At 38.0% G+C, this 19,627-nt stretch overlaps 1 protein-coding gene across 1 annotated transcript in view; it reads right to left on the bottom strand.

Annotated features, from left to right (window-relative positions):
- YME1L1 (YME1 like 1 ATPase) overlaps positions 1-19,627 on the bottom strand; it is a 48,083-nt gene that overhangs the window by 26,656 nt on the left and 1,800 nt on the right. Inside the window, exons 2-4 of the mRNA XM_080811231.1 lie at positions 12,080-12,211; positions 5,169-5,331; positions 3,089-3,187 (exon numbers count right to left, since the gene is read on the bottom strand). Coding sequence (XP_080667357.1) covers positions 3,089-3,187; positions 5,169-5,331; positions 12,080-12,211 — 394 coding nt within the window. The remainder of the gene's footprint in view (positions 1-3,088; positions 3,188-5,168; positions 5,332-12,079; positions 12,212-19,627) is intronic.

Below are 19,627 nucleotides of genomic sequence, written 5' to 3'. Positions count from 1 at the left end.
AACTTTGTTCAGACCTTTACCTATTTGGAACTTATTTAAGATTAAATTAAGATATAATTAAATTAAATTTAATTAATTAAAATTCTCTTATGTCCAAGTTTATTTTTTATTTTATTTTTTTATTTTTAAGCAATCTCTACACCCAATTGGGGCTTGAACTCACAACCCCAGATCAAGAGATGGATGTTTTACTAAGCCAACCAGGTGCCCCATTTTACTGTCAAGTTTAAAATCAACTTCTTGGTTTTCATAGCAAGTGTTTAGGGTTTTGAACAGGGTTGGAGTGAATTAATAAATTTGGGCATAAATTAAAAATATCATAGTACCGAGTCCTTTCAAAGAGGATTATGGTATTCTCTCATTTTAGTTTACCCAGCTCTTTTATTTCGTTCTGTGAAGTTTCACAGGTGCATATATATATATACACACATACACATATACACACGTATATACATTATATATTACATGCAATACAATATTTGTATTGAATATTAATACAAATATTCAACATAATGTATATACATGTGTGTACATGTATGTATACATATATGTAAATGCACATATGCATACAAATGTTTGTATACATATACATACATGTATATACATTATGTTGAATATTTCTTGTGAGGATAAAAGATTAAATGGGTTTGGAAGAAACTATAAATAAAACCTATTGCTAAAATATAAGAAAGATATTGATTTTTATGCATTTATCTTATATGATACTAGAGTAGCCTTTCAGTTGATTTTTTCAAGTTTTCTGGAAACATACTACCTGGTAAGCAAAGAACAATCATAATTTTGTCCCTTCCTTAAACTTCTAGAACTCCTTTTTAATTATATTGTTTAAAACTTCCAAATTACTCAACAAAAACAGGCTACTACTATCTTATTTCCTATATTAATAAGATCCTAATAGATTTCCTTCATAAATTTTAAAACTTCCTATTCTAGTTTTTGACAACTTTGTAGGAAGTATGACAAAATCTATCACCTGCCTTTTTCATACATTGAAATAGTATTATTCTTTTCTAATCTATGAACATAAATTAACATACTGCCTAATATTAAATCACTCATAGTCATTATTCATATTTCCAAACACATTTCTATACTTCTTTTTTCAGATTTACAATTTCTGTATTTACATTATTAGGTGAAACTGCAATCTATTATATCCTTTTCTACAATAACATTTTAGTATCAGTAATCTCGTGGAATAAACAGCAAAGCCTATTCTACCTTTTCCTTGATTTTGGTCCTGGAAAACAGAACATAAACCATAAAAACCATCTGAGCCGAAGTGCCTCTGGGACACTATTGTATTTCAAACTTCATAGTTATTATCTCTTGAGTGAGTGTTGTTCATTTATAACTTGGATTACTGTTTCAACACATTTTTATTTATACACACTCTTAAAAGTTTTAAATCGTCCCTATATGTGGCTGTTATCACTTTTTTTACTTTTAACACTTCTAACATTTTCTCAGTGTTTTTAATTAGACTGTTCTATTTTCTTGTTTTCTTAAATTAAATCTGTTCTTCATTTAACTAAGTAAAACTCTCTTGTATTCATTTGTTTTATACATATTAATTTCTCTAATTTATTTCGAGTATTCTCAAAATGAATGTTTAATCGATTTATTTTCTTTCTTACTTCCTAATAAATTACACAATGCCCTCAGCATCAGCTGGCCCTCAACTCAAAGATTTTGATGTTGATTTTCACTGTGGTTCATTACTAACTGTCTGTAATGTGTTTCTCTTTCCTTCAGCCACAAGACACTTACAAAAGTATCTTTAAATGTCCATAGAATTGCGAATTTTTTAAGTTATCCTTTCTGTTATTTGATTTCAATATTATATGATCAGAGAACCTGACCCTGGGTTATAACATTCTCAAAATGAAGATTCTCCTTATTCCCTAACGAATGCTCAGTTTTTATAAGTCTTCCAAGAATATTTAAAAACATATCATCCTTCTTCAAGAATTCTTCTGTCTTCTGCATTAACCATTTCTTCAGGGCATTACTGGTCTCTGTGCCCTATGTGGCACCTCTCTTTCATGCTACAAGTTTTCCTCAACATGTGAAGATCTTGCTGTTCCAGTAGTAATTGCAAAGAGAATACAGTGATCAATACTGACTACAGATAGGTTTCCTCAAAACTAGCTAGGTGGTAAATACATTTATACTACAAAATATGGACTTATAATGAGTGAGTAGGGTACATTTAGTGTATGATTCAAATCCATTATTTCTCTCCTTGGCCTCAATGCTCACACACAATCTTCAGGGACAGTCTTCTCTACACACACACACCCTTTATTACCAACAAGTCTTTTGCCAATTGTGGCGTAAAAGTTACATGCCGTATCTATTCTGGGACTGGCTCACTTTTGGCAATCTTACAGTTCAACTGTTCACGAATCATCCACTATTACTGACTTGGAAATGGGTTTTTTCCCTAACTTCTACTGGAAATAATAGCACACACCTCTTTCGTGTCACTAAGTTACATGAAGGTAGGTAACATATGTCTTTTTCATCTACAATTATCACTGTTACCTAACAGCTTTCACTAGTGTCTGATATTAAATAAATGTAAATGCATGCATATCTGATTTTGCTATCAATGTGATATCATCTATTTCTTACCTTCTAGAAAATCCTCAAATTTCTGGTCCACTGATGAAACCCCTCTGCTGTTCCCTGACTTTTCCTACACTTTAAATTTTTTTTCTGTCATTGCAATTGATTGGAACAATTTTAAAAATGAAATTTTAAGAATATGGGGAAGTAAACAAACATGCTTAGTTAATTATGTTGAAGGTGTAGATAAATTCCCTAAAGTTTGATTTACTGTAGCACTTATCACTCACATTCAAAATTCAGCTACTATATATTTTCCCAACTAAAAATCGGACATACCCAAACTAACTGACTCCAAATAACTATCAGTTCTACTGTGAGCTATGAGTTATTAATGACTGTTTATAAACATTAATATGATTAAGAAAGATAAATAAGAATCTGTTAAAGAAATCTATTATATTTTTTCAAAATAAATGCAGTTGTTGTTTCATACCTGGCCAGCACTGAAGATCTGAACAAATACTTTTGAGAGTTCTTGAATGTTGTCTGTATAAGCAAGAGGAACGTAAAGTACTAAACATATCTAAGTAACCTGGAGGAAAATTGAAAAAAGTAAATTTTCTATTTACCAAGCTAAAAAAAAAAGTCACAAAATATAATAATTATATCAAATATTAGAAAGCAAAAGTATGAGCTTAGCCTTTTATTTGTTCATATGGCTCTGCTTTTAGGAGTTTTTAAAAATACTGCTAATCTAATTACAGATCTTCATCGCATTACTACTATCTACCAGTTGTCCAACAGATTATCTTTTTTATCTGATATATGACTACAGCTGCCAAAGAAATTAAATTCAAACCACAAAGTAAAAGACACATGTGTTTACCTAAAGTTACTTTTAGTAAAGAGCACAAAGAGATAAAAAACTGCTACTTCCTAAGGACCATTTCAAAAATGCTAATAAATAATGTGATTTAACACTGTAAACCAGAAGCAGTCATCTTTCCCTCTCAAAGCTTCCAGTCACTGGGTTCGAAGACAGTTCCTCCCATAGCTGGAAGCCATCATCTTTGGTGGTCCTTCGAATTTCCACGGTAGACCAATGCTTCCCATCCTACTTTACATTCGTGATCCTCGGGAAGAAGTAAACAGGACCAATAGAAACTGGTTCTCCTCTATCCCAATACCCCAGACAGAATGCGGGGATTTTCCTAGGAATCAACAAATCCTGTCCTAATACCTCTGCCTGCCTAAGCCAAGAAAACAGCTGGCAAGGAACCTTAAAAGGAAATGTAAATATGCCGACCAGAAGACCAACAGTAATACTACTAAACTACACAGTAATGAGAGTAACAAAAATTTTACTCTACTGAATACTTACTATGAATAGCACAGTATGGGCTAAATAAACTATTTAGATTATTTCATTTGATCCTGCAAAGTGAGATAAGGAGTTTTTCCTCATGCTTCACATGAGAAAACAGCAGTTTGGGGGACTAAAGTAAATGCCACAGCCACTCAGTGGCAGGAATGAGTTCGATCCTTGTCTACTCCTCACCCTTAACCATTCAGCCTGAGGACTTCTCTCAGGAAGGAGGTATTGTAACATTAAAATAGAAGCAGATTTTTAGTCCATGCCCCCAAGCTCAAAAACTTCATTTTTCTCATTCTTGAATTCTTTACTTATACTACAACCCATATATGAAATAAAAGCAATTAGAATAATTAGTAAATGAATTAAGTTTATACAAAGTATGACTTTAATCAAAACTTTATCACAAAATGAATTAAACTTGCATGTTCCTGGGCTATTATAGCTTATACTGATTATTTAAATCTGTTCTTCCATCAGTTAAAAAAAAAAAGTATTTTGATAAGTTCTAACATTTATTGTTTAAGCATCATCCAAAAAGAAACTCATGAAGTGAAACCCCTTCTACAAACTACCAACTTATTTTAACACCAGATTGTTATAAGACTTAAATAAGAAAATATACATTCTTTTTAAAAAAAGGACTATGATTATTACTTCAATGTATTCTCAGAAACTAGCATGGTTCTTGGAATCCAATAAAAGTTTGTCACCTAAAATTAAAACAATACTCCACTATTCCACAATCTATGTAATGTGCTATAGTAGATCTTGGGACAAATAAAGAAGCCTAGTGTGGAAAAACCAGTAATTTAGGAAGATTAAATTTCATTTGGTAAAGTCTAAATATAGTCTATAGTTTAGTTAAATGTACTGTACCAATATTATTTTCTTAGTTTTGACAAATGCACCATGTTTAAGCAGGCAGTTAACATCAGAGGAAGCCAGGTGAAGGACATACAGGAACTCAGTACTATCTCTGCAACTTTCCTGTAAATCCAAAATTATTCCAATATGAAAGGTAATTAAGAAAAGGAAAAGAAAGGAAAGAGGGAAAGAAAGAGAAAAGGAAAAAGGAAAGGAATGAAACAGAACTCAGGAAAGAAGCTAACACACAGTAAGCATAAATAAATGCTATCTGTTAAATTTTTAGTAACTACAATGGCTTACTTAAATTGGAACAAAAAATACACCAACTTACCATATTTATTTTCAAAGAAGGACTGTGCAGAGACATGAGATGTATGCCAATGGGAAGAAACATGCTTGCCTTTACAAAATCCAGGAAGTAGACTGTCTACTAGTTGATCAATCTGTCCAAGTTTTAATTCGGATAATCCAAGGTCTCTTAAATTAAGTACAGGCTGTAAAAGAGTGAGTCAACCAAGTTAGCAATTAATACCAAGATATTTAACTTAAAGAGTTCTTATTAGTTGAAAAATTATGGATTCAAAAAATCTAACAAAGGTATTAAGTCTTTTTTTTTCTAATATTTAAAAACTAAACTGGAAAAAAAAAAACAAATTGGTGTGAATATTTATTTTTAAAAAGACTTTATTTATTTATTTGCCAGAGAAGACAGAGCAAAAGCAGGGGGAGCAGCAGGCAGAGGGAGAAGCAGGCTCCCCGCTGAGCAGGGAGCCCGATATGGGATCCCAAGACCCTGGGATCGTGACCCAAGCTGAAGGCAGACACTTAACCAACTAAGCCACCCAGGTGTACCTGGTGCAAATATTTTTATAGTTCTAGTTCTATGGAGGTTAGTCATATGCGGTTTGACAAAGGTTAAAAATATATTCCCAATAGTGCCTCTAAGTTATGGACTTTTAAAGCTTCCTTCAGTCTCTAATGTCCATAAACAAAAGCACATTTGATTTAAAAAAAAGGAGGGGGGGGAATATGCTGTTACCAAAGGACATCTCACTCCTCTGGTCTCATTGTTGAGATCCTACTTTGAACTGAGAGGTTCTATAATTACCCATATCTAACTTCTAATAAAGAGGAAAATTGAACAAAGTAAAAAATGTGTGGGGGCGCCTGGGTTGCTCAGTGGGTTAAAGCCTCTGCCTTCGGCTCAAGTCATGATCCCAGGGTCCTGGGATCGACTTTCTGCTCAGCAGGGAGCCTGCTTCCCTTCCTCTCTCTCTGCCTGCCTCTCTACCTACTTGTGACCTCTGTCAAATAAATAAAAATTTTTCAAAAAAATGTGTGAAAACCAGGGAAGAAAATACACTCACATTAAAATAGTTCTAAACTAACTACAAATAGGATAGAAGTGAGTTATTTTCTTGTCCACAAGAGCTGTTAGGCAGACATGAAAGACAAATAAAAATTAGCCCCAGCCAGCCAGAAGTTCTAGCACAGGAAGCAAAAATAAACAGAATAAGTAAAGTATCAGCTTCTGATGACTGATGTGAAGTTAGATTCAAAAAATTTCACACACGCAAAAATAAATGAATGAAGTTAGATCCATGGATTATATAGTTCTGGACTGATGTCCAGGGGTTTCTCAGCTACTAGCTTTATGACAAGTCATTCATATTCTCAGAATCAACTGCCTCGTTAGTAAAATGCGTATGAAACATGCCCTGCCAACTTCACAACAAGGTGGTATGGATCAACGGAAAAGATCACGTGTTGCTCATCTGACATCCAAACACCAAGACAAGCATAGTTAAAGGTATGATGAAATAAAATACTTAAAAGTGCTCTTTATTAAAAACTACACAATATAAAGTGTATCATTACAATGAAAACAGCACTATAATACTCAAAAGCTACTTTCAAAAGTTATCCTTTATTATTATTTTTTTAAGTAGGCTCCACGCCCAGCATGGAGTCTGACATGGACCCCAGTGCAGGTTTTGAACTCATGACCCTAAAATCAGAACCTGAGCTGAGATCAAGAGTTGGACATTTAACCAAAGGGGCCACCCAGGTGCCCCTCAAAAGCTGTCTTTCAAAATGGGAAGCCAAAACGTCTATTTATAATGCAAAGACTTCAAAAGGGAAATGCAGATTCTTAACTAAAAATTACTTCCCTTACTTACTGGCTGTCAGGTCCTTGAAATGTAAGAAGAAATAAGGTACATATAAGCATAGCAATTTCATACAACATAATAACTGCTATTATAGAGATATTTAAAACAAAAAGTGGTAAGAGAGGGCGCCTGGGTGGCTCAGTGGGTAAGCCTCTGCCTTCGGCTCGGGTCATGATCTCAGGGTCCTGGGATCAAGCCCCACATCTGGCTCTCTGCTCAGCAGGGAGCCTGCTTCCCCCTCTCTCTCTGCCTGCCTCTCTGCCTACTTGTGATCTCTCTCTGTCAAATAAATAAATAAAATCTTAAAAAAAAAAAAAAAAGAACAGAGAACAACCAATTTCCAAAGTCAGATACAGCTTCACTGAGGTAACACCTTACTTCCAAAATGATGAGAAACCTTGGGGTAAGGGACAAACAAAATATCATCAAAGCACCTAGAATGTCTCAGAAGTAGTGAAAAGATCAGTGATGATAGAATGAACTAGATAGGCTAACGTCAAATTGTAAAGAGCCTTATCTGAATTTAATTCTATAGCTAATTTGATTAGTTTTGTTTTATAGCTAGAAAATAGAAGACAAAGATAATAAACTGGATGAAAGAAGGCTGATGGAACAAGAGAAAAAATGGTATGAGCTTGAACCAAGCCTGAGCGAAAGACAGAAATAACAAATTACGGACAACAGACATTTGGAAAAATCAACAGAGGACTGAGAGGAAGAAGGGTTCTGGATGGACACTCTAGTTATCAATTTATTATCTTGTAGCTCCTCTTCATCCTTTTTGTTGGCTCCATGAACAATGATTTGGGCTCTTTTTTTTGGGGGGGGGGAGCTTTTTTCCCTTGCCGGCTGGGACAATGTAAACTTTGTCAGTAAAGAGCACGGGAGACGCTATAAGAGGAAAGTGTTTTTGTGTCTGGTTCTGGTGTGCTCATTCAGCAGGCTCCTACGTGCAGCACCCATGGTTTTTCTATCATCTGCTTGCCACTTGTACAGCTTCTCCAAAACTTGGCTTCTACAGTAAACAGTGGCTTCTATAGTAAACAAGTAGCAGCTTTTCCAGTAAGAGACATTCCCATGAACAGCTTTCCCTGCTACCCTGCATGACAGATCTCCATCAAGTGCAGCTAGCATGACACCACCAACTTAGCCAGTCGATGAGCCAAGGCCATGCCCTCTTCCAATAAGGTTAGGACCTCAGCCGTGGGTGAAGAACTCTTCCTGCCATTGCCCCATCTCAGTCCTAAGAGTATTAGCTACTCCTTAAATCTGCTAGTACTCTGTTTTAGAGTTTACTTATTACAGCCAATTCCTAGCTATTCCAATCCCTTAAAAAAACAGGGTTTTAAAAATGTTAAACTAAAAAAATTACACTAATTTTTAGCATTATAACTATGTGGTTTCTCTATCCTGGTTGGAGCCAGACTGACAGAAAGAGCCAAACCTACTGCAAGTTCAAATACAATGTAATGTGAGAATAGCCAACTTTGGACATCTTAATTTTGAGGTCCCTGAAATTCTCTTCAGAGGGTTGTTTTTTTTTAAATACATTTTTCTCAAGATGCTTAACTCTTTTTTTATTTTTTTTTGAGATTTTTATTTATTTGACAGAGATCACAAGTAGGCAGAGAGGCAGGCAGAGAGAGAGGAAGGGAAGCAGGCTCCCTGCTGAGCAGAGAGCCAGATGTGGGGCTTGATCCCAGGACCCTGGGATCATGACCTGAGCCGAAGGCAGAGGCTTTAATCCACTGAGCCAGCCAGGACCCAGGTGCCCCTTCAGAGGGGTATTTTACAAGGCACTAATAAGTGACTTCAAAGATTTAAAGTAAATTTAGGGTTGGGGATATATTTGGGAGTCATCAGCCTATTATACATACACATACACACACATACACACAAACATTTACATACATACATACATACACACATACATATGTGAAAATGGGTAACACGACCTGGGAGAATATGCATAACAAAAATCAGATCAAGGATAAATGCAAAGCACACCAAGTATTTAAGGGGCTAGCAACAACATCAACAAAAAAAAAACAAGCCAGCAAAACAGAAAGAGAAAAACCATCCTCAATGTAACATCACTCAATAAGAGGGAGTATTCTGAAAGTAGGAAATTTTCAGCAAGACCAGATGCTAAGGGAAGTTGAAAAAGATGTGGCTTTTTAAAAAGGCCTGCACTTAAGCATAAAGGAAATCAACAACTTTGGCAAAATAAGTCTGTAAAATGGCACAAAGTAAGCCAAACTATGATGAGATGTAGCGTAAGAATAAAAGTTTAGCAAGTACAGTTACAAGCTCAAACTACTATTTCAAGAAGTCTGAAAACAAAAGGAAAATAAGTCAGTAGCTTTTGAGGGAAGTTGAAAGAAAGTTTTTAAAATTACATTGTGGGGCGCCTGGGTGGCTCAGTGGGTTAAGGCCTCTGCCTTCAGCTCAGGTCATGATCCCAGGGTCCTGGGATCCAGCCCCGCATCAGGCTCTCTGCTCAGCAGGGAGCCTGCTTCCTCCCCTCTCTCTGCCTGCCTCTCTGCCTGCTTGTGACCTCTACCTGTCAAATAAATAAATAAAAAATAAAATTACATTGTGGAATGGATATTTGGATAAGCAAGACTTGACTGATGAAAGCAAGGCCACCACATAGCAAAGGAGGTTAGAGTAGAGAGTAGAGATGAGGCAGGATGCTTAAGGAGAAAGAAAAAGTTCTGTAAAGCAATAAAGAACACTCACTAAAGGCAAACAATAGGACTAATGAGGGTGTATCAAAAGTTAAGAACACCCATTCTATTATCTGAAACCATTACTCAAAAGCTCAACATTGGCTTCCAGAGTTTAGTTACTTTTCAAGGCCCTGACCTAGCAATTTCACTTAACGAAATAGTCTTTAGCAACACAGACCGTAAAAGTGATGTTGTTTATAGCAACAAAATTCTGGGAACAATATCCAACAATGGGATAGCATACAATAAACACTTGGAAGTCATTAAAAATATAGAAATGGGGACTCCTGGGTGCCCCAGTCAGTTAGGCATCTGCCTTCAGCTCAGGTCATGTCATGATCCAAGGTCCTGGGATTGAGTCCTGGGTCAGCCTTTCTGCTCAGTGGGAAGTCGGATTCTCCCTCTCCCTTTCCCTCTCCCCCTGCTTGTGCACTTGCTCACTCACTCTTTCTCTCTCTCATAAATAAAATCTTTAAAAAATATATACATATATAGAAAATGTATAGCATAACAAGTCCATGAAGACTATTAAATGAACAAAGCAGAATTTAAATCAGCATATACAGAATGATTCAATCATAAAATTTAAAAAGTACAGGGGCGCCACGGTGGCTCAGTTGGTTAAGCATCTAACTTTTGCTCTTGGCTTGAGTCTCAATGTCATGGTCATGAGTTCAAGCCCCACACTGGGCTTGAACTCCATGCCTAGCATGGAGCCTACTTAAAAAAAAAAAAAAGTGTAAGAGAAAAAGAGACTTGACATGTAAATACAAATGCTAATAGCATTATCTCTGGGGAACAGGATCACAGGAGAATTTTATTTCTTCCACCCATACAGTATTTTCCAAAATTCCTAAAAGTAACACAATATTGCTATAGGCAGCAATTTTGATACATTTATTTTCATCATGCAGGCTCTCTTGGACTATAATTCGGGAGAGGCTTATCATCACAGTAGAAAGACAATGGACTGGGGCGCCTGGGTGGCTCAGTGGGTTAAGCCTCTGCTTTCAGCTTAGGTCATGGTCTCAGGGTCCTGGGATTGAGCCCCACATCGGGCTCTCTGTTCAGCAGGGAGCCTGCTTCCACCCTCTCTCTGCCTGCCTCTCTGCCTACTTGTGATCTCTCTCTCTTTGTCAAATAAATAAATAAATAATATTAAAAAAAAAAAGAGAGACAATGGACTGCCTATAGAAAGCAGCAACAGGAACTGGGTAAATGTTATAAAAGGAAAGCCTAAGGACTCTGATGACAAACTTTTCTTCTAATTAAAATTTTATCCCAAGACTGACGCCAACCCTCCCAAGAAGTGAACACTTTTTCAACTCCTCCTCTACTGTTCTTTGCCATAGCCCCTGATATCAGGACTAGGAACAGGAACATAAGTTACTTATGGATTAAAGAGGTTTTTAGGAACTTTAACTAGAAATTATAATGTTTTCTATGAAAAATGTATTCTGAGCTACATGCAGCTATCTTACTAATAAACCTCATAAACACAAAGATTCTTAGGCTGCAAATTCCCTGTATCCTAGGAAACACCAATTTTATAATCCTCGGAACACTGAAAGTAGTTTCATAGTGTATGTATTTCACCTTCAGGTACCATCTAACTTCGATTACACTAAACACTCCCATAAGGCAGTAGATGGGAACTTCTTAACTATTCTATCTTCCTTGAGACTTGGGAGGTAATTCTGGTCAGTTAATTGTGGGTTCACTTCTACTGCTGGAGCAATACAAAGTATCTAAATGGTATCACACAACTAGTAATCTAGGAAGTGAATACCAAATACACTTCCACGTGAATTTTTTTTTCACGGTCGGCTCCATGCCCAACATAGGGCTCAAACTCACAACCCTGAGGATTAAGAGTCACCTGCACTACCCCTGAGCCAGCCATGCACCACTGCCACATGAAATTTTTAACAAATGTTAAAGAATAAGACAAAGTAGGGGTGCCTGGGTGGCTCAGTGGGTTAAGCCTCTGCCTTTGGCTCAGGTCATGATCCCAGGGTCCTGGAATTGAGCCCCATATTAGGCTCTCTGCTCAGCAGAGAGCCTGCTTCCCATCCGGCACCCCCTGCCTGCCTCTCTGCCTACTTGTGATCTCTGTCAAATAAATAAATAAAATCTTAAAAAAAAAAAAAAAAAGCAAAGTAACTTTTCTTTAGGTACAATAAAGCCAGAATTAGACATATTTAATCATAAAGGAGATAAGCTAAAGACAGAAATGACCTGTTACAAGTGCCTAACCACAGAGAGAAATTTCAGACATGTTTACAACATACTAAATCAAAAACACTGTTTCTTACACAATCAGGGTAAAAAACTATTACCTCACTGCCAGCAGCCTCATGCTCAGGAACTACATCTCGATGGGGGTTTTGCGAAGCTGACGCACTGACAGAAACAGATGTGCTTTTTGGTGAATGGAAGGCATTGATGAGGTGACTCAGAGGAACTGTAACCTAAAAGAAGATCAAAGTTGAAATTAAGTAGTGTGCTTTTTAAAATTAAAACAGAAAGAAATCTTTTTATTGTCAGGATCTGGGATTTGTAAAAAGTTAAGCATGCACTGTGCATCAGAACTATATATTAAAAAATATAAATACTCAGATTTATTGCTAGTAAGAAAAAAACAGGTAAATTCTTCCAGGACAGTAGTCTGGCTATATGAATCCAAAGTATTAAAAATATATATTTTATTCCCCATTAATCTATTTCCTAGTAGTTTATTCTAAGGAAAAAAATCTGAAAAGTGCTTGTATATGTATAGATGACAATTTTCATTAAAGCATTTAAAAAGCAGTGAAAGGTAGAAATGCCCACCATTAAGACAATGGGCTAAATAAATGATACCACCACAAAACGAAATATTTCAGACTTAAAAAAAAAAAAAAGTAAGCATATATCCAGAATTTTACTCTTCTCAACTTCCCCACTGCACCATCCTGTTCTCATCCTATTCTAAGTCACCATCATCTATACATAGATTTTTGCAATAGCCGTCCTAACTACTCTCCCTGAACCTGCTCTATTAAAAACAAAGTCAGATCTCATCACTCCTTGGCTTAAAACCCTCCAACAGCTTCTCTTCTCACTCACAATAAAAGCAAAAGTCCTAAGCATTATGACACAGAAAGCCCTCCACGGTTATTACCTTTCCAAATTTACCCACCACCATGTTCTCCTTCATTCTCTCTATTTCAGCCATACCGGCCTCCTTCCTGTTCTTGGAACAACACCTAGCAAGCTCTCACCTCAAAGACTTTGCATTGTTTTATTCCCTTTTGTCTAGTTTGCTCTCTGACTTTAGTTCTTAACTCAAATGTCATCGTCTCTTGAGTCTTTTCCCTAGCTAATCTATTCAAAATTTCAACAACCCTCCCCTAAAAAAATATTCCTTACCCTTTTCACTACCCCATGTTCTCTTCTGGACAGTTCTAGTATCTAACACACTTTATACATAATCTACTTATTTATCTATACGTTGTTTCTCTTGTTTCTCTCTCAACCAATTCTGACACCAGCTGGTTGTCCAATGATCCAATTCTCAAACTAATTGCCCAGTGTTAGTGTAGAACCCACAAGTTAAAGGCTCAGCCCCCCAAGTCTGTTTCAATTTCAGATACCAGTCACAAGTTCTAAGCCATTCATACTTCTGATCTACCAGCTATAAATCTGGGGTCTCCTCACTCTCCTCCCCAGGTCTGATAATTTGCTAGAACAGCTTACAGAACTAAGGAATATACTTTACATTTACCAGTCTATTAAGGAAGAAGGAAGAAAGGTAGGTAAGTAGGAAGGAAGGAAGGAAGGGAGGGAGAGGGGAAGGGAAGGGAAGAGGAGGGGAGGAGGTAGGGAGAAAATGGGAGGGAGTAAGGAAGGAAGGAAAGGAAAGAGGGAAAGGAAAGGAAAGGGAAGAGGAAAGAAGGGAAGTGCTTGGGTGTCTCAGTCGGTTAAGCATCCACCTTCAGCTTTGGTCATGATCTCAGGGTTCTGGGATGGAGTCCCGCATAAGGCTCTCCACTTAGCAGAGTCTGCTTCTCCCTCTCCCTCTGTGATCACTCTTTCTTTCACGCTCTCTCAAATAAATAATTAAAATCTTTTGCAAGAAAGGAAGGAGGGAAGAAAGGAAGGAAGGGGACCAGATGAATAGGTACAGCCAGAAGAGTACAAGATGTGGAGTGTATCACCCTTCTGAATGGTGAATCTTTACACTGAATCTCACCCTTTAAGAGTTTCTAAAGAGATCAATCCCCAGGCCAGTCCTCCCCTCCAAAAAGCTAGGGGAGTTAGGGCTGAGAGTTCCCACCTCCTAATCACTAGGTCTTTCAGGTGACCAGCTCAGCCCTGAGGCTGTCTAAAGACCCTATCCTAAGTCACCTCATAAGCATAAATCCAGGTGTGATCCAAAGGGGTGGCTCAGGAATAAGACACTCCTACCACATGGGAAATTCCAAGCTTCATGACAAGAAATGGGAACAAAGATCAAGTATTTACCTTTTATTATATACAACAGCCTCCCACTAAAATCTAAGTTTGATGTGGCAAGGGATTTTTTTTCTCTACTCTATTTTACTTTATTTATGTACTTATTTAATGTAAAATTGTTAGCAGAGTTAGGTGTCCCTGGAAAAAGACATAGCTTTCTTGACACAAGGCCCCCCCAGCCATCTTGTGAGAGAATATAAAACAGCTTAATAACATGCTCTCATCTGATTTTTATGGCATAAATGAAATTGTGAACAAACCTGTTTTTAAAGAAAATGGCTTCGTCTCCACCTTTCTACCTAAAAGGGAATCTACGCCAATTCCAATAAATGGGAAGATACACCTGGACTTGTGAACTGATGTGAAATGCAGAACCTTTAAGTTTCGAGTGTTTTGAAGATTGAAAAACCTTGCTCAGCATGGGTGACCACAAAAACAATGTAACGCCATCTACATGTCACAACTGAGAGAAACTGGGGAATGTTGTCTAATGTCACATAAAATGTACTGTTTTGGGCAGGGGTTGGGGGGGGGGGAAGAATGTAAAACAGCCACTATCAGGCCAGAAGCCTAATCATGTCAGGGGCAATAAATCTGTGGTAAAACCCCCAGAGTTCAAAAGTGAAGACTGATCTTCTCCAGTTATCTTTTCAGGATCTAAATCCCTTTAGCCCTCACCAACTGGAGGCAGAAAACTGATGATTCTATCCCTTGCCGCCCCCCGTGACGCTGACCTGGACTCAGGCACTTTAAGTATTCCCCATTCCACAAGCCTCGTCATGAATATGTACAAACCCTTAGCATAAAATTTTCCCAATTTTGTTATTCAGGGAAACATTTCTCTGGGAAAGAGGCCTAGTGTTCTCCTTCACTTGCCGCAAGACCTTTCCTTTTCCTATTCTTTGGCTCGGCTTTATCTTTTGGCTTGACAGTCACCAAGAGACAAACCTAGTTTTCAGCAACAAAATGTTTTTATGCAATACTTACATGACTTACATACTTTAGATTTTATTTTTGTTTTATTCATACTGTATCCCAGTGCAACAATAATGCATGGTAGATGCCAAATAAATATTTCTTGAATGAATAAATAAATTAAATGGGTTCTTACCGTCCAGGCATATCTCATTTTATTTTACTTCACAAATACTGCATTTTTTATAAATTGGAGATTTGTGGTAACACTGCATCAAGCAAGTCTTCGGCACCATTTTTCCAATAGCATTTGCTCACTTCACGTCTCTGTCACATTTTGGTAATTCTCACAGTATTTCAAACTATTTTATTATTACTGTGTTTGTTATGGTTACCTATGATTAGTGATTTTTGATGTTAATACTGTAATTGTTTTGGGATGCCATGAATCACACCTATATAAGACACTGAGTTTAATCAGTAACTGTTGTGGGCCTTCTGACTGCTCCACCAAGGGTCCTTCCCATCTCTCTCCCTCTCCTTGGGCTTCCTCATTTGCTGAGACACAACATCAAAATCAGGGCAATTAATAACCCTACAATGGCATCTAAGTGTTCAAATGAAAGGAAGAGTCACACATCTCTCACTTCCAATCAAAATTTAAGTATGATTAAGCCTGGCAAGGAAAGCATGTCGAAAGCCAAGATAGCCTGAAAGCTAAGCCTCTTGTACTTTGCCAAGTTGTACATGCAAAAGAAAAGTTCTTGAAGTAAATTAAAAGTGCCAGTATAGCGAACACACAAATGATAAAAAAGCAAAATGAGGCCTTCTTGCTGAAAGTTTTCGTAGTCTGGCTAGAAGATGAAACCAACCCCAACATTCCCCTAAGCCAAAGCTTAATTGAGAGCAATGGCCTAACTGTATTAAATCTATGAGGGCTGAGAGAGGTGAAGAAGCTGCAGAAGCAAATTATCCAGAAGATCTAGATGACACAGATAACTAATGAATAACTACACTAAACAGATTTTCAGTGTACAAGAAACAGCCTTCTAGTCTAAGATGCCACCTAGAACTTTCATAACTAGAGAGGAGAAGTCAATGCCTGGCTTCAAAGCTTCAAAAGACAGGCTGACTCTCTCGTTAGGGACTATTACAGCTGATTTTAAGTTGAAAACAATGCTTATTTACCATTCCAAAAATCCTAGGCCCTTAAGAATAGTATTAAATCTGGACGCCTGGGTAGCTCAGTTGGTTACGCCGCTGCCTTCAGCTCAGGTCTTGATCCCAGGGTGCTGGGATCGAGTCCCACATGGGGCTCCCTGCTTCTCTCGATGCCTCTGCCTGCCTCTCTGCCTGCTTGTGTGTACTCTCTCTCTCTCTGGCAAATAAATAAAATCTTAAAAAAAAAAAGTCACTTTCTCTCTTTATTTTTTATTATTATTATTATTTTTTTTTTACTTTCTCTCTTTAAAAAAAAAAAAGAATAGTATTAAATCTATGCTGCCTCTGCTCTATAAATGGAAAAACAAAGCCTGGTTGATAGCACATTTATTTAGAGTATGATTTAGTCAATACTCTAGGCCTCCTGCTACCAGACCTGCTGCTCATAAAAAAATGATTCCTTTCAAAATATTACTGCTCAGTGACAATGTCCTTGATTACCTAAGAGCTCTACTGGACGAGTACAACCAGATTAATGTTGCTTTCCCGTCTGCTAACACAACATTCATTCTACAGCCCATGGGTCAGAAGCAATTTATACTCTCAAGTCTTATTATTTAAGAAATACATTTGGGGGTGCCTGGGTGGCTCAGTGGGTTAAGCTCTGCCTTCGGCTCGGGTCATGATCCCAGGGTCCTGGGATCGAGCCCCGCATTGGGCTCTCTGCTCAGCGGGGAGCCTGCTTCCCCCCCTCTCTCTCTGCCTGCCTCTCTGCCTGCTTGTGATCTCTGTCTGTCAAATAAGTAAATAAAATCTTTAAAAAAAAATACATTTTATAAAGACTACAGTTGCCATAGAGTGTGATTCTTCTGACGGATCTGGGCAAAGTAAACTGAAAGCCTTCTGGAAAAGGATTCACCATTTCAGATGGCATTAAGAACATTTTCACAGGAAGAGGTAAAAATATCAACATTAACCGGGGTTTGGAAGAAACGGATTCCAAACCTCACGGGTTGACTGTGAGGGGGTCAAGACTTCACTGGAGAAAGTAACTGTAAATGTGATGGAAATAGCGAGAACTAGAAGCAGACCCTGAAGATGTGAGGGAAGCGCTGCAATTCCATGATCACACGAACACAGATGAGTTGCTTCTTATGGATGAGCCAAGAAAGTGGGTTCTTTTTAAGATTTTATTTACTTGAGAAAGAGTGTGTGTGTGAGCGAGCATGCGATTGAGAGAGAGCACACAAGCCACAAGCCGGGAGGACAGGCAGAAAGGCAGGAAGAAGCAGGCTCCCTGTTGAGCAGGAAGCCCAATGCGGGGCTCGATCCCAGGACCCTGGGATCATGACCTGAACCAAAGGCAGATGCTTAACCAACTAAGCCACCCAGGTGCCCCAAGAAAGTGGTTTCTGGAGGTCAAATGTACTCTTGGTGAAGATGCTGTGAAGGCTACTGAAATGACAAAAAATTTGGAATATTACATAAACTGAGTTGATAAGAAAGCGCAGGGTTTGAGATGATTCAGTCCAATAATGAAAGTTCTACTGTGGGTCAAATGCTATCAAATAGCATCACATCTGACAGACAAATCATTCATGAAAGGAAGAGTCCATCAATATTGCAAACTTCAGTGTTGTCTTATTTTAAGAAATTGCCACAGCCACCTCCCACCTTCAGCAGCCACTACTATAATCAGTCATCAGCCAACAACCGTGAGGCAAGACCCTCCATCAGCAAAAAGATTACGAAAGCACAGACGATAGGCGAGCCTGGATGGCTCAGTAGGTTGTGTCCAACTCTTGATTTCTGCTCGGGTCAGGATCTCAGGGTCAAGAGATGGGAGCCCAGTATGGGGTTCTGTACCCAGCAGGGAGTCTGCTTGAGATTCTCTCCCTTTCCGTCTCCCTCTGCTTCCGTGTGTGTGTGTGTGTACACTCTATCTCTAAAAATATCTTTAGATATTGTATCTATTTATATCTTAAGATATTTTAGATATATCTTATATATAAGATATAAAGATATAAAGACATATATCTTTATAAAGATATAAAGACATCTTAAAAAAAAAAAAAAGGCACAGGACGCCTGGGTGGCTCATTCGGTTAAGTGTCTGCCTTCAGCTCAGGTCATGATCCCACATCTGGCTCTTTGCTTGGCAAGGAGCCTGCCTCCACCCTGGCTTGTGCTCTCTCCCTTTCTGACAAATAAACAAAATGTTTAAAAAAAAAAAGCACAGGGACAGGGGTGCCTGGGTGGCTCAGCTAGTTAAGCGACTGACTTTAGCTCAGGACATGAACCCAGGGTCCTGGGATGGCGCCCCACATCTGGCTCCTTGCTCAGCAGGGAGCCTGCTTCTCTCTCCTACCTGCTACTCCACCTGCTTGTGCTCTGTCAAATAAATAAAAATTCTAAAAAAAAAAACAAAAACAAAACAAAAACAAAAAACAAAACCTAACTCATCCCCTTCTTTCCATAACCATTGCCCCCACTTTAGTGGTACATTATCCCCCTCCAGGATTACTGCAATAACATCCTTAACTGAAAACACCTCCGCTCTTGCCCCTCTAATTCTCCACAGAAGCCAGAATGATCTACTGAAAATGTAAATCTGATCATGGCATTCTGTGCTTTAAAACATCCAATGGTTCCCAATACACTTAAAATGAAATCCAACGTCCCTTCTTACTAGGGGTGCTTGGGTGGCTCAGTTGGATAGGCAGACAGTTAAGCATCTGCCTTCAGCTCAGGTCATGATCCCAGGGTCTTGGGATGGAGCCCTGGATTGGATCAAGCCCTGCCTCCAATGGCCAGGCTCCCTACTCAACTCCCTGCTTAGGGGGGGTGTCTGCTTCTCTCTCTTCCTCTGTCCCTCCCCCGCTCTCTCTCACTCTTTCTCAAATACATATACAAAATCTTAAAAAAAAAAAAAAGTAAGGTACCTTATTATAACTTCCTCTATGATTTGCCTCACTGCTTCTCCCCCACCTCATTTCTGTCATCACACCATTTAATCACTACATTCTAGCCACACTGGCCTTATTTTTGTTCCTCCAATCAGCTAAGCTCTTCCTTATCTCAGGACCTGCAGATATCCTTGCAGATACTTGGGATAACTGTTTACTTCCATTCACTCTTTACCTGGCTAACTCCCATTCCATTTTTCTTCATATGTCCATCAAGATTCCACATTTGTTTTATCCATCTGACAGGCATATTACTGATGCTCAATAAATAACTAATCACTTCATTTTCAACTATCCAGACAGTACTAGCCAAAAACAAAACAAAACAAAACAAACCACAAAAAAAAC

The sequence above is a fragment of the Martes martes genome (genome assembly GCF_963455335.1).
Source record: "Martes martes genome assembly, chromosome: 8".
Lineage (NCBI taxonomy): Eukaryota > Metazoa > Chordata > Mammalia > Carnivora > Mustelidae > Martes > Martes martes.
Note: the sequence above shows the minus strand (reverse complement) of the source record. Positions and strands in the feature narration are given on the sequence as shown.